At 47.3% G+C, this 12025-nt stretch overlaps 1 protein-coding gene across 3 annotated transcripts in view; it reads left to right on the forward strand.

The window, feature by feature from the left end:
- The first annotated feature begins 224 nt into the window (after nucleotides 1-224).
- The window catches only part of ADCY9 (adenylate cyclase 9), a 141598-nt gene continuing 129797 nt past the window's right edge, over nucleotides 225-12025 (forward strand). For all 3 annotated transcript variants that reach the window (XM_027773156.1, XM_006140748.3, XM_027773165.1), the window contains exon 1: nucleotides 225-1969. In XM_027773156.1, coding sequence (XP_027628957.1) covers nucleotides 277-1969 — 1693 coding nt within the window. In that variant the 5' untranslated portion in view covers nucleotides 225-276. The remainder of the gene's footprint in view (nucleotides 1970-12025) is intronic.

The following is a 12025-nucleotide window of genomic DNA, read 5'->3' on the forward strand; positions in this document are numbered from 1 at the left end:
CCGGAGCTCCGGGTGCGTCCTAAACGGCTGTGGCTGCCTGGAAGGGGCGGGGGCAGTGATTAGCCTTTCTGAGCAGTCCCTGCGAGCCTATGGTGCCTTTCCAAGTCGCGTGCTGGAGCCGCCGCTTCGGACATGAATGGGTCTGTGGCCTGCCGGGTGCGTGTGCGTGTGCGTGTGCGTGTGTGTGTGTGTGTGTGTAAGCCGACCTGACTCCCACTGTTTTGCTGACAGGTACCAGTGACCCATCCAGGACAGGTTCCCAGAGCTCTCGGCAACATGGCCTCCCCTCCCCACCAGCAGCTGCTGCATCACCACAGCACCGAGGTGAGCTGCGACTCCAGCGGGGACAGCAACAGCGTGAGGGTCAAGATCAACCCCAAGCAGCTGTCCTCCAACAGCCAGCCCAAGCACTGCAAGTACAGCATCTCTTCCAGCTGCAGCAGCTCCGGGGACTCCGGGGGGCTCCCCCGGAGAGTGGGCGGTGGGGGCCGCCTGCGCAGGCAGAGGAAGCTGCCCCAGCTTTTCGAGAGGGCTTCCAGCAGGTGGTGGGACCCCAAGTTCGACTCCGTGAACCTGGAGGAGGCCTGCCTGGAGCGCTGCTTCCCGCAGACCCAGCGCCGGTTCCGATACGCGCTTTTCTACATCGGCTTCGCCTGCCTTCTCTGGAGCATCTATTTTGCTGTCCACATGAGAGCCAAACTGATCGTCATGGTTGCCCCGGCTCTGTGCTTCCTAGCGGTATGCGTGGGCTTTTTTCTGTTTACCTTCACCAAGCTGTATGCCCGGCACTACGCCTGGACCTCGCTGGTTCTCACCCTGCTGGTGTTCACCCTAACCCTGGCTGCGCAGTTTCAGGTTTTGACGCCTCTCTCAGGACGTGTTGACAGCTCCAATCACACTGCTGCAGCCAAATCCACAGACACTTGCTTATCTCAAGTGGGGAGCTTTTCCATGTGCATTGAAGTGCTCTTTTTGCTCTACACCGTCATGCACTTACCCTTGTACTTGAGTTTGTTTCTGGGGGTGGCCTATTCGGTTCTCTTTGAGACCTTTGGCTACCATTTCCGAGATGAAGACTGCTTCCCCTGGCCTGGAGCCCGGGCCCTGCACTGGGAGCTGCTGGGCAGGGCCCTGCTGCACGTCTGCATCCACGCCATCGGGGTCCACCTCTTCATCATGTCTCAGGTGCGGTCCAGGAGCACCTTCCTCAAGGTGGGACAGTCGATCATGCATGGGAAAGACCTAGAAGTAGAGAAAGCCCTGAAAGAAAGGATGATTCATTCTGTGATGCCGAGAATCATAGCTGATGACCTCATGAGACAGGGGGACGAGGAGAGCGAGAATTCTGTCAAAAGGCATGCCACCTCCAGTCCCAAGAACAGGAAGAAAAAGTCTTCCATACAGAAAACTCCCATCGCATTCCGCCCTTTCAAGATGCAGCAGATTGAAGAAGTCAGTATTTTATTTGCAGATATCGTGGGTTTTACCAAGATGAGTGCCAACAAGTCTGCTCACGCCCTGGTGGGTCTCCTGAATGATCTGTTTGGTCGCTTTGACCGCTTGTGTGAAGAGACCAAGTGTGAGAAGATCAGCACCCTGGGAGACTGCTACTACTGCGTGGCAGGCTGTCCCGAGCCCCGGGCAGACCATGCCTACTGCTGCATCGAGATGGGGTTAGGCATGATAAAGGCCATTGAGCAGTTCTGCCAGGAGAAGAAGGAAATGGTGAACATGCGTGTTGGGGTTCACACGGGGACTGTCTTGTGTGGCATTTTGGGAATGAGGAGGTTCAAATTCGACGTGTGGTCCAATGATGTGAACTTGGCCAATCTCATGGAGCAGCTGGGAGTAGCCGGCAAAGTTCACATTTCCGAGGCCACAGCAAAATACTTAGATGACCGGTACGAAATGGAAGATGGGAAAGTTATTGAGCGCCTTGGCCAGAGTGTAGTTGCTGACCAGTTGAAAGGTACGTGCGTTTCTTGGCCTTGTCATGTCCCTGGTCCTGTTTGTATTACTTTAAAAAAAGAAAATCTCTGTCCAGCGTCAGTGTCTGGACAGACACCTCCCAGTTCTCTCCTTATACCTCCAGAAGGGCAGTCTTGGGGTCTGCGTGACTTTCTCCAGTGTGTCAGATATCACAGATCTAGTCACACTGCAGAAAGGGGCACAGTGGCAGTCCTGGCCCAGACGAGGGCTTTAGACTACCTGTCAGCTGTGGGCATTTCTGAAAATCCAGGGGCATGTCCCACCCATGGAGACCAGAGCCCTTCCACAGTCAAAACCTTTAGCACTTAGGGAAATTGTATTTACTTTGTATTTAAGTCCCACCCAAACGTTTATCTGCCTTTTAACAACTGCGTAAAGAATGAAAGCTTTCTCCTCTCTAAGCTGCACTTTGCATAATGGCAGAACTGGGAGAAGTCTGTTGGGCTCTGACTGGCAGGACACCCGAGAAGTAGATGGAATAGTGTCTCTCTGAATGCACACTGCCTTTTGCCTAGGTCTCTTTTTAGAAAACCTTTGCGTTTTCAGCTTTCATTTATGTAGTAATTACCACAGTAAGTATTTGTCTTACCACAGAGATCTCAGCATTTTAGAACCTAGAACTTCTCAAGCCACAGGCTGATTTGGAAGTGAGAAATGCATCCCCACATAAGACAACTTACATTTACCATGAGTAAAAGCCCATGTCAGAGGAGGTTCTCTGAAATTCACACCAGACAAACATGATGTATTTCTGAGTTAAAATCCAACTATACAAGGCCTTAGAAAACTGTATTCTTCCAAATAACAACCACTTATGCCTTAGAGAATATGGTTACAAGAAAATTGAATAAATATTGCTTTAACTTAGAAAGAAAGAAAGGAAGAAGGAAATGCACCCCTAGGGGTGCTTCTGTCCCCTGTTCCATGCCACTAGATTTGTACCTGGCCCTTGTCTGTGCTCATAAATTCCTTACTACAATTTTTGACAAGTTTACTGGGCTGCTTTTTATTCCATTTTTTCTCCTTATTTTTAGGACAGAAGTCTTTGAGTTTTGGGAAATAAGTAGGATCAATAATAAGGATTCTAAGTAACTGGCACCATTTCAGACCTCCTTGCCCCCCTTATCAACAGTATGTTTTACTGAAATCTTACTGAAATCTTCTGGATTGAGGGGAACATCTATTTTAGAAGTCTGTAGAGAGAATAATGTTGGTTTTTAAAAGCCGACGTTTGTAAAGCGGTATTGTATCTTGTGGTGCCCACGCACTGCATAATCACACAGTCAGGAGCCCCAGGAAAGGGAATCCTCAGAAGCAGAAGTACTAGTTTCAGGCAGAGACAGTGGTTGAGTTAGGGTTTGCATAGGTCGTTGGTCTGGAAATGATCCCGTGTGCCCAGTTGGCTTTCTCTCTGTCGGGCTCGTGATCTTATTTCCCGTGTCATTTATTTGTTCATTATCTGGAATGAGTATTATATTAATTTTGTTAATCACTGAAGAACTTATGGAAGTAGTAGAAAAATATTTTCGCTTGAGAATTTCTTTGCCCTAGAGAGAGCTTTAAATGCTACATTAAGGAGGTTGAAAATGACACTTCGCAGTTCACTTGAAAGATTCTACCATGACAAGTGTCTTTCCATTTAGGAGGATGGCACCTCACTTTAGCTCTAGTGGAGTAGGGTGGGGATGTAACCCTTATTTGAGATTTTGACATTTTTAGGACCCAAGTGTCTTCAGGGAATGTGGGAGAGGCCCCAGAGAATGGAACTGTGCTGTGTTATGCTAACAACAATGTGATAACAATTTTGCAAGTTGTACTTGGAAGCGTATTACTTGAATTTTGAAAATAAAACAGGTGTGATTAAGTACGTTTGGAAATTGTCAAGCCTTTGAATCTTCGGCAATACCTGTTTTTGTTAATTCACTGGTAATTTTATATTTAACTTATATATCAAGGGTCTCAAAGACACTAACCCCTCTCCGAAAAAAAGCAGAGTGAATTTGTTGACTTTTTAAAATCTCAAATACTGTAAATTTGGTAAATTAACTTTTTCTTTAAATTTGTGTACGTCGTGTGTTTCTAGAGGAAAGTGTGCGCTGCGTGGGAGGTAGGGAAGGATAGAGAAGAATTGGTGAGATGTTCTTTTTTTTGGGGGGGCGGGAATCGATATTCTTTCCTTTAACTGTTTCCCTGAGACCATGATTTTTCTTTCTTCATTTCATTTTGAAAACTTCTGTGGACAGACCTCCAGTAATAGAGGATGTCTGCATAACTTCCTGACCCCTTTTGAAACTGTCCTGATGTTGTGTGATGCTGCTAAATTGAGATGGTAGCGTCATTTGTAGACCTTTCCTACATGGCCAGCTGATATACAGAAGGCTGGCTTTGACTTTCTGTCTTTGGGCTTGTGGTAGACACTTTCTCTATGCAGTGCTGGATATTGCACTTTCCTCTTACCCTTTCTTCTGAAAACAGGCTTAGCAAGCACCCAGTAGGTCTGTGGAAGGAAGCATCAGTAGAATGAGCAGGGGATCCTAGAACTAGACTGGCAGCATGAAAGGAAGGTGCTCCCCTCTCATTGACCAGCACGGGCTTCTCAGAAGGCTGCTTTCATTATCTCCGGGTAGCCACTGGCTCACTCTGCAGTCTTTATTGTGCTCTTACTAAGCACCTGGCACTGCGGGCACAGCGGGATCTGAGACCGGTCCTGACCTCAGTGAGTGGCCGTTATAAATGTCAGTGCTGAGGATGTCTGAGAAGCGGGCGGTGCTTTAGGGTGATCACACACCCTTGCATTCAAGGTGGATCCAGGGATCAAGCCAAGGCTGTCAGGTGCACAGAACATTGGGTGCAGAGCAGATAGCCCGGGCAAAGGCTTGGGATTGTTTTCTGGTGGGCTGGGCGACTATGAGCAGTGCAGCAGGACAGGGAATGCTGGGGGAGCATGGGGAGGAGTTTGTCTTTGGTCCTGGAGGTGACAGGGAGCAACTGACAGGCTTTAAGGGGGGAGGCTTAGGGGTTGCGATTTGCACTTTTCGAAAGCTCACTCTTTCAGGTGTAAGAAGTGTAGGTTGGAAGGGTGTGAGGCTGGAGATGAATTGGCTGATGGAATAAATCCTGGGGAGGGGTGATGGTCTGACCCAAGGTGACAGCAGGGATGAAGGAGAGGATGGCACAGATATGAGCAGCATTACCAAGACCAGCTAGATAGGGCATTGAAGCACATTTAAACAGGTGGGCAGGGAGGGCCCTATCATTTGCATGCGAGGTGGCATCGTCAGTTTCTAGAACTGCTCTGCAGATGGTTTGGAGTCAGGAATAGGTGAGAGGCCTTTGAAGTTTCTAAGTTATGACTGGAGAGTACAGGTTCAGTTGCAGGATACAAAGACTCAGAACCCCAGCTTGGATATCATTCGTTCTACAGCTGGGCTGTGGTTCTGTGCTGGGCATAATTCTAGGTTCTGGGGATACAGCAGTGAACAAAACAGATAAATATTACTGTCCTCAAACTAGGGGCCACGAAGTTTTAATTAGTAATAGGTTGGTCTTCTAATGGGAATTTCTAATAGAGGAGTCAATAGGAGAGTCCAACAATAAGAAAGTAAACTATAAACTTTGTTTTGTATTAAATTCTAAGGGAAAAAACATCAGCAAGAAGGGGGATATGGAATATGGTGTGTGTGTGTGTGTGTGTGAATGAAGCCATGTTAGGGTGACTGAACATCGAGAGTGAAGGTTGAAGGGAGGTTCAGCACAGGGTGATTTTGGAAATGATCCAAAAAGCGAGGGGCAGTTATTAAAGGAGAAGTGGTCTGGTTCCAGGAGTTAGGAATAGGTGAGAGGCCTTTGAAGTTTGATGATGGGGAGGGGCCCTTCCATAGCATTTGTGATGAGCTACTAGGCTCAAGGGGTACCAGCTGCTCTGGTTTGTCATGGACCACAAGCAGAAAAGCTGAGGCATCCAGAGTGGCTGGGTTTTCTATCGTAAATACAGGGTCACGAAGGCAGAAAGTGAAGTGCTTAGGAAATGTCTGCAGACATCTTTTCCCTTTGAAAACAGTGGGAAGAAAGAAGCAAGATGCTCAGTCAGCTCCCAGATAACATCAGCAGTTGTGTCTTCATAGAGAGGAATACCTCTACCCGCTGCTCCACTAGATGCAGGCGTAAGAAAAGACTCTCCCCTCCACCAGTCGGAGGCTTGTGGAGCACCTGGGGGAAGGACCCACTGACGTGCTCTTGGACAGTCTGGCACCCCCGGCACCTCAGTGACAGGGGCCTTTCCTAAAAGTGGCTCCGAGAAGAGTACCTGGCTGGACCCCATCTGGGGCCACTGCTCAAACTGACGGTTTGAGACGTTCTTTATGTGTCAGCCTTTGCCAACAGCTGTCCCGGGTTAGGAGTCCAGGTTCCCTGTTTCCCCATGGGCATGCGACTGTCAGCTGACAGGTAAGACCCCTAGCTGGGTGACAGTTTGGGTGCAGTCACATGCCCGGTGCTTCCCTTCCTTCTCCTGATAGCTTGGATAGCTTGTTCTCACACAAATGGCATGCAACCTTTGCCACTGTGATGTCTGCGAGCTGGTAGCTCAGTCTCCCCTCTTGGAAGTTCCATGTTTACCTGCGTTCTTGAGTGGGCTCTCGTGTGCACTGGAACACAGCCTCTTGGATAGCAAGTGGCAGAGATCGGATGAAGCAGAAAATTTGGCTCAACAACTGGGATTGGAGATGAATAACAGCTGTGAAGTCAATGGCTAAGCAGCCCCCAGTGACAACTTCTTCAGACTCTTTGGGGCCAAATAACACAGCTTCCAGTAAGGAGCACACAGCTGTTAGTTCTGAATAGAATAAGCCTTTGGCAAAGAAAGTTAAGGATAAGGTCTGCTGAGCTGCTGGTGGAATGAAGGTAGGAAGGAAACCTTTTTATGTAGAATTACTAAGAAGAACAAAAGTGAAAAGGAGCAAGTAGAGGAAGTTAAGAAGCGTCAGGATTTTTGTCCAACCTGGCTCAAGTAGCTGTTTCTACCCACTGGTCAGTGTTGCGCAGGTGCTTTGCTGGAATAATAGTCTGGGAAAAAACCCACATGTTTAATTTTTCACATCTGGGACATGAGTGTGTGCAAGCCCGTGCATGCCCAAATTCTCCTCTTTGTGTGGCTTGTGAGGCCGTAGCGATGTTTCTGTTGGGATTTGGATAGTGTAAGAGCGCGATCATTTATACTAGAGTTCTGCAGGCTCACCCTCCTGGTGGTGGATTTGGATATTGTAAAGGCGTGACCATTTATACTAGAGTTCTGCAAGCTCACCCTCCTGAGGGTGGTTGGAGGGAAGCTGCTGACCACAGGAGGAGGTGGACTGGGTGGCAGGTAGTCCATGTGGGCACCATTCGTACTTTGCATATGGAGACTCCTAAAGACCTTTCCCAGCAGGAAACAGCCTCACTGGAAAGAATTTTAGAAAGAGACGATACTTTTTGAAACAGGAAGGGAACTGAAGAGGGAAGTTGACACTGGCCATGCCCAAGTTTCCCGTAGAATAGAAGGGAAGGAACCCAAGCTGCATAGGGGAGCACCCTCTACCTTTCCCTGTCTCCGTGGCTAGGCTGCCATGGATGGGAACTAATGGCTTAGGGGTCTGGGTATTCTTCCCCTAGGACGAAGGGGAAGGCAGTTATTCTTGTCATTCTCATCAATGAGCCCAGCGAGCTGTGGCAGCCAGGCCAGCCTGTGGCTAACTGCGATCTACCGTGGTGAAGGAGGCGACTTCATAACCCCTGCCTACTCAGGTTTCTGTTGCATTTTCCTCAGCATTTTTCAGCATCATACTTGTACAGAATGACCAGTATCCTCTCCACAGAGTTATGGGGAAGGGTTCAATCCTTTAGAACAGGCGGGAACAGCCCCCCAGAGGCCGTGGTGGCAGAAGTGGTCACAGCAGTAGTAGTGGTGGCAGGGAGCTGAGGAACAGGAATGGATTTGAGATGGGGTCAGATCATGGGTCCGTGATCATCAGGAATAGCAGCCACTGTCTACGTGCCTTTCCATACACCAACGCTCCTCAAACGTTTCGGGCCCAGGATCCCTTCACATTCCAAAAAATTACTGGGGGAAGAAGCTAGGGAGCTTTTCCTGTGTAAGTTATTTAGTGATACTTTGCTATTTACCATATTAGAAATGGAAATAAACCGAGAAGTTCCAAAAATATTTCCTTAATTCTTTTCAAAATAATAAGTCCACATGCCCATTGCATGTTAGTAGAAATAACATTTTTATAAAAATAACTATATTAAAAAAACTTTTTAGAAGCAAATAAATTTGGACCAAAACAAATAAATAAAAACCTACTATTTTAACCCTTTATGGGTGTGTCAGCTGAATTTTCTTAACTATTTCAGCATTCAATCTGATGCTCTATATTGAAGAATGTCCAGAAAACCTGGCAGAGTAGAAGATATGCACTTGGAAAAATGGAGGAGCATTTTAGTAGCCTGTTTGGATCATTGTGGACATTTTTCTTTGATACCGTACCAATACCCAACAAGTGATAGTTCGTAAAGGTTCGTTGCAATGTGGAACCTGAAACCTCATTACCAACTTTTTGTACACTGTTCCGTTATATCCCATTGGCTTTTTGAATGAGTCTTACCTCAGTATGATTTCGTAACCTCATGTACTGATCATTTGGAAAATACTGGCTTCTTGAGTTCTGCAGATCGTCCAAGTGCTGACACCAGAACCGCCTTTAAATATCGGGCAGATGCTGGCTTCTTAGTGGCTGGCACACCTTTCCCAAGACCTCTTCCACTGGGAAGTCTGGGTTTTATCCTTGGCAACGAATATGGTCAGTTATTTTTCTGGAAGTGACAGAGTCTTTCATTTTTCGGGAAAGGCCTGCTGGTGTTCAAGTCTGAATGATCATGGTTTGTCAGTGGGTCGTGGCACTCCATCCGAAATGTCTAGCTCCCCTTGAAGCACAAACCGCTGCAGAGCTGCTTTTTTCTCTTTTCTTTTTATAGCCATTGCACTTTGGTGTGCGACATGACCGCCGTAGATATGTTTCTCATTCTGTCACTCAGACTGTTGACAAGACATGTACTCAAGGTTGAGATCTAATCCATCATTCATCTTAACTGCTTCATCAAAGGTATTTTTTCAAATAATGTTTGGCTCAAAGGTGTGTGCACTTGCCAAAGAGAGACACAGAGGGAAAGCAAGAGTACCTCGGACAGGCATGGTTAGACCACAGTCCCTTCTCTGTTTCGCCTTCCTTTCCAGACTTTGGGCACGCACATACACATGCCTAGTGTGTTCCTCAAGCTGCCGGGTCCAGGACTCAACTGCACACTTGGCCATGTGGGATCCAGCTGCCATGACCACCAGGCCGTGGGTTGGTCCTCTCAAGGGCATTCTTATTTATTTATTTACTTACTTACTCATGTTAGGTTTTTGCCATAGGGCACTGTGCTTGCTGGAGAGAGACAGAGAGAGACAGTGAGAGGGAAAATGGGAGGGAAAGACAGAGGGAAGGTGAGAAATCACCCCCTAGAGGGGAATGACCATGCCACAACCCCTTCTCTTCCATTCTCCTCCTGGGATTTTGGGCACACACTCACATGCACCTGATGTGATATTCAAACTGCCAGGTCCAGGACTTGAACCATGGCTGGCCATGAGGGAGTCTAGCACCTTAACCATCTCGCCACCTGCTGGTCCCTCAAGGGCATTCCTAAGTGAAGCTGCCTGTCCCTCCCCCGGGTGTGCGCAGCAGACGTCTCGCACAGTCTGGTGCCGTCGCCTTGATTTGTGTCCCTGCTCTGGCAGTTTCCCCCAGCATTGCTTCTGCACCGTCACTGCAAATGTCAACACTGAAAAAGGCAAATAGCAGCTCAGTGTTATTGTGAAAATAGCTTTGACTGTGCTGAGGCCCTGCGAAGGTCTCAGGGACACCTCAGGCTCTGCGGACCATTCTGAGAACTGCTTTTTTAAGCTGCGAGCTAGGAAGATGGAGAGTTGTGTGTACACTCAGACATGCGTCCTCGTGTGCTGCCCAGAATTGTGACAGGCATTTCGGTTATTGTGGAAGTAGCAAGTGACTTTTGTTTCTGCACTTCCTTTTTCTTACAAAAATCCTTTGCGATTCTGACATATCTTGGTTGCTGGCCTTCAGGGTTCATGAGAAAGACCATCAACTGTTTTTGTAAACTTTTTTTGAGGGCAGGGTAATTTAGTGTTAGGTGTAGTTGATTTCCGATATAGTTCGGCTCAATGCTCAGTTCTATGGTGTTTGAATTGTGGGGCCTTGGGCAAGCTACCTAGGGGTTCTGCAGTTTATAAGAATGATAGTACTGGGACCAACAGTTAGTGATGGCTGTTGCTGGACTCCTACGTAGTCGGCCGTGGTTCGAGTCCCGGACCTGGTGGCTTAAACTCACGCCGGGCGTGTGTGCATGTGTGCCCAAGACTCCTAGAGGAGAATGGAGGAGAAGGGATTGTGGTGTGGCCATCCCCCCTGGGTGATGATATCTCACTTTCTATCTCTCTGTTTTTCTGGTGAGCACATGTGCCCTGTAGTGAAAAAAACTCTCAAAAGAAAAAAAAGAATGATAGTACCTCTGTCCAAGGGTCGTGGGCAGAATCAAATGAGGTCATTCAAGTAAAGTGCTTATCGGCATGGTGACTCGGTTGCAATAGCTATCCATCGATAGTAACTAGGTCTTCCACCAGGGAGAGTGACACTTTGTACTGCACTGAAGGGTGTTTCTTTTTCCTGCATCCTGGTGCACATCTTGTGTAATTCAGTACTGAGACTCAGGACACACCAGGGACTGTGATTGTGTCAGTTTCTCACATTTAAAAGGGCAAGTGTCCCAAATGCAAAACACCGATAGCTTGCCCTGGTCAAACTGCAGCTGCCAAGCCTGGCAACTCCTTCGCTGAAAACCCCAGGGAGTTGAGGCAATATTGTTCTTGGGCTAATTCATGCCTCCAGAGCTTTGAGATAGTTAGGATGATGTGACCCTTGATAGTTGAGGAATTATGGGAAAATCTTCAGCTTTGTGACTCTGGAGATATTGGCTAAGATCGAGCTATTATAGAATGGTTATCCAGCTGTACTGTATTCTCCTGTAAGGTCATTTATTTATTCATTAAATATTGAATGAGTTCCAGCCATTTGCAAGGCCTGGACTACGTTCTGGAGATAGAGATGTGGCCCCCGCCCTCCTGGAGTTTACAAGAAGGGGAGGTAGACGTTATTCAGATAATCACCTACACAGATAGGCAGCAAACTTGCTGATTGTATTACACTAGGGTTGGGAGACAGAGGCTCTTACCTCCACGTTATAAGTGAAGGAACTGAAGCACAGGGAGGTTAAGTACCTTGTGATGGTCACACAGCCAGAAGATGCCACTCAGTGGTTGAGCCAGTATTTAAGCCCAAAGGACTGTATTGGAAAACACTGGTACCCCCTCACAGAACTGTTGCAAGAATGAAGTGAGAAAATACGTGTTAAGTACTTAGGGAAGTAGCAGGTCCATAGTAACTTGCAATAGAGAACAGACTCACTAACTGGTGTCAGTAAACACGGGGACAGTTTTCTTAGCAGTAACAAAACCAGGACAACCATACCTTTCTTTCTCTCTTTTCCATTCGCAATTTCTCTCATGTGTGTTGTCATCTCAGACATTGTGAACTCTTAGGATCATAGGAGCCGTGTTATTTAGAGCTTTATATTTTCTTGGCTTGATTCTTTTCTTTTACATACCCATTTTCAGACTGAATTATTTCTTCCACGAGTAAGAGACAGAGAGGCAGCACCCCCGGGGTCTCGTGGCTGAGACCCATCCCCAGCCTCCACCAGCCCTGAATCGCAGATGTGCACATGCCCATACTCTGTTGATTTCTTAATGTCTCCAAAAGTGACCAATGACTTTTCCCCAGAATTAATATAAACTCTTGGATTTTAACTTGTTTGATGTCTTTCATTCCGTTCTCCAAATACAAATGTCATTCTTTTTGATGCCCAAACCGTCCCCCTGGGA

Source organism: Tupaia chinensis, unplaced genomic scaffold, assembly GCF_000334495.1.
Source record: "Tupaia chinensis unplaced genomic scaffold, TupChi_1.0 Scaffold000042_2, whole genome shotgun sequence".
Lineage (NCBI taxonomy): Eukaryota > Metazoa > Chordata > Mammalia > Scandentia > Tupaiidae > Tupaia > Tupaia belangeri.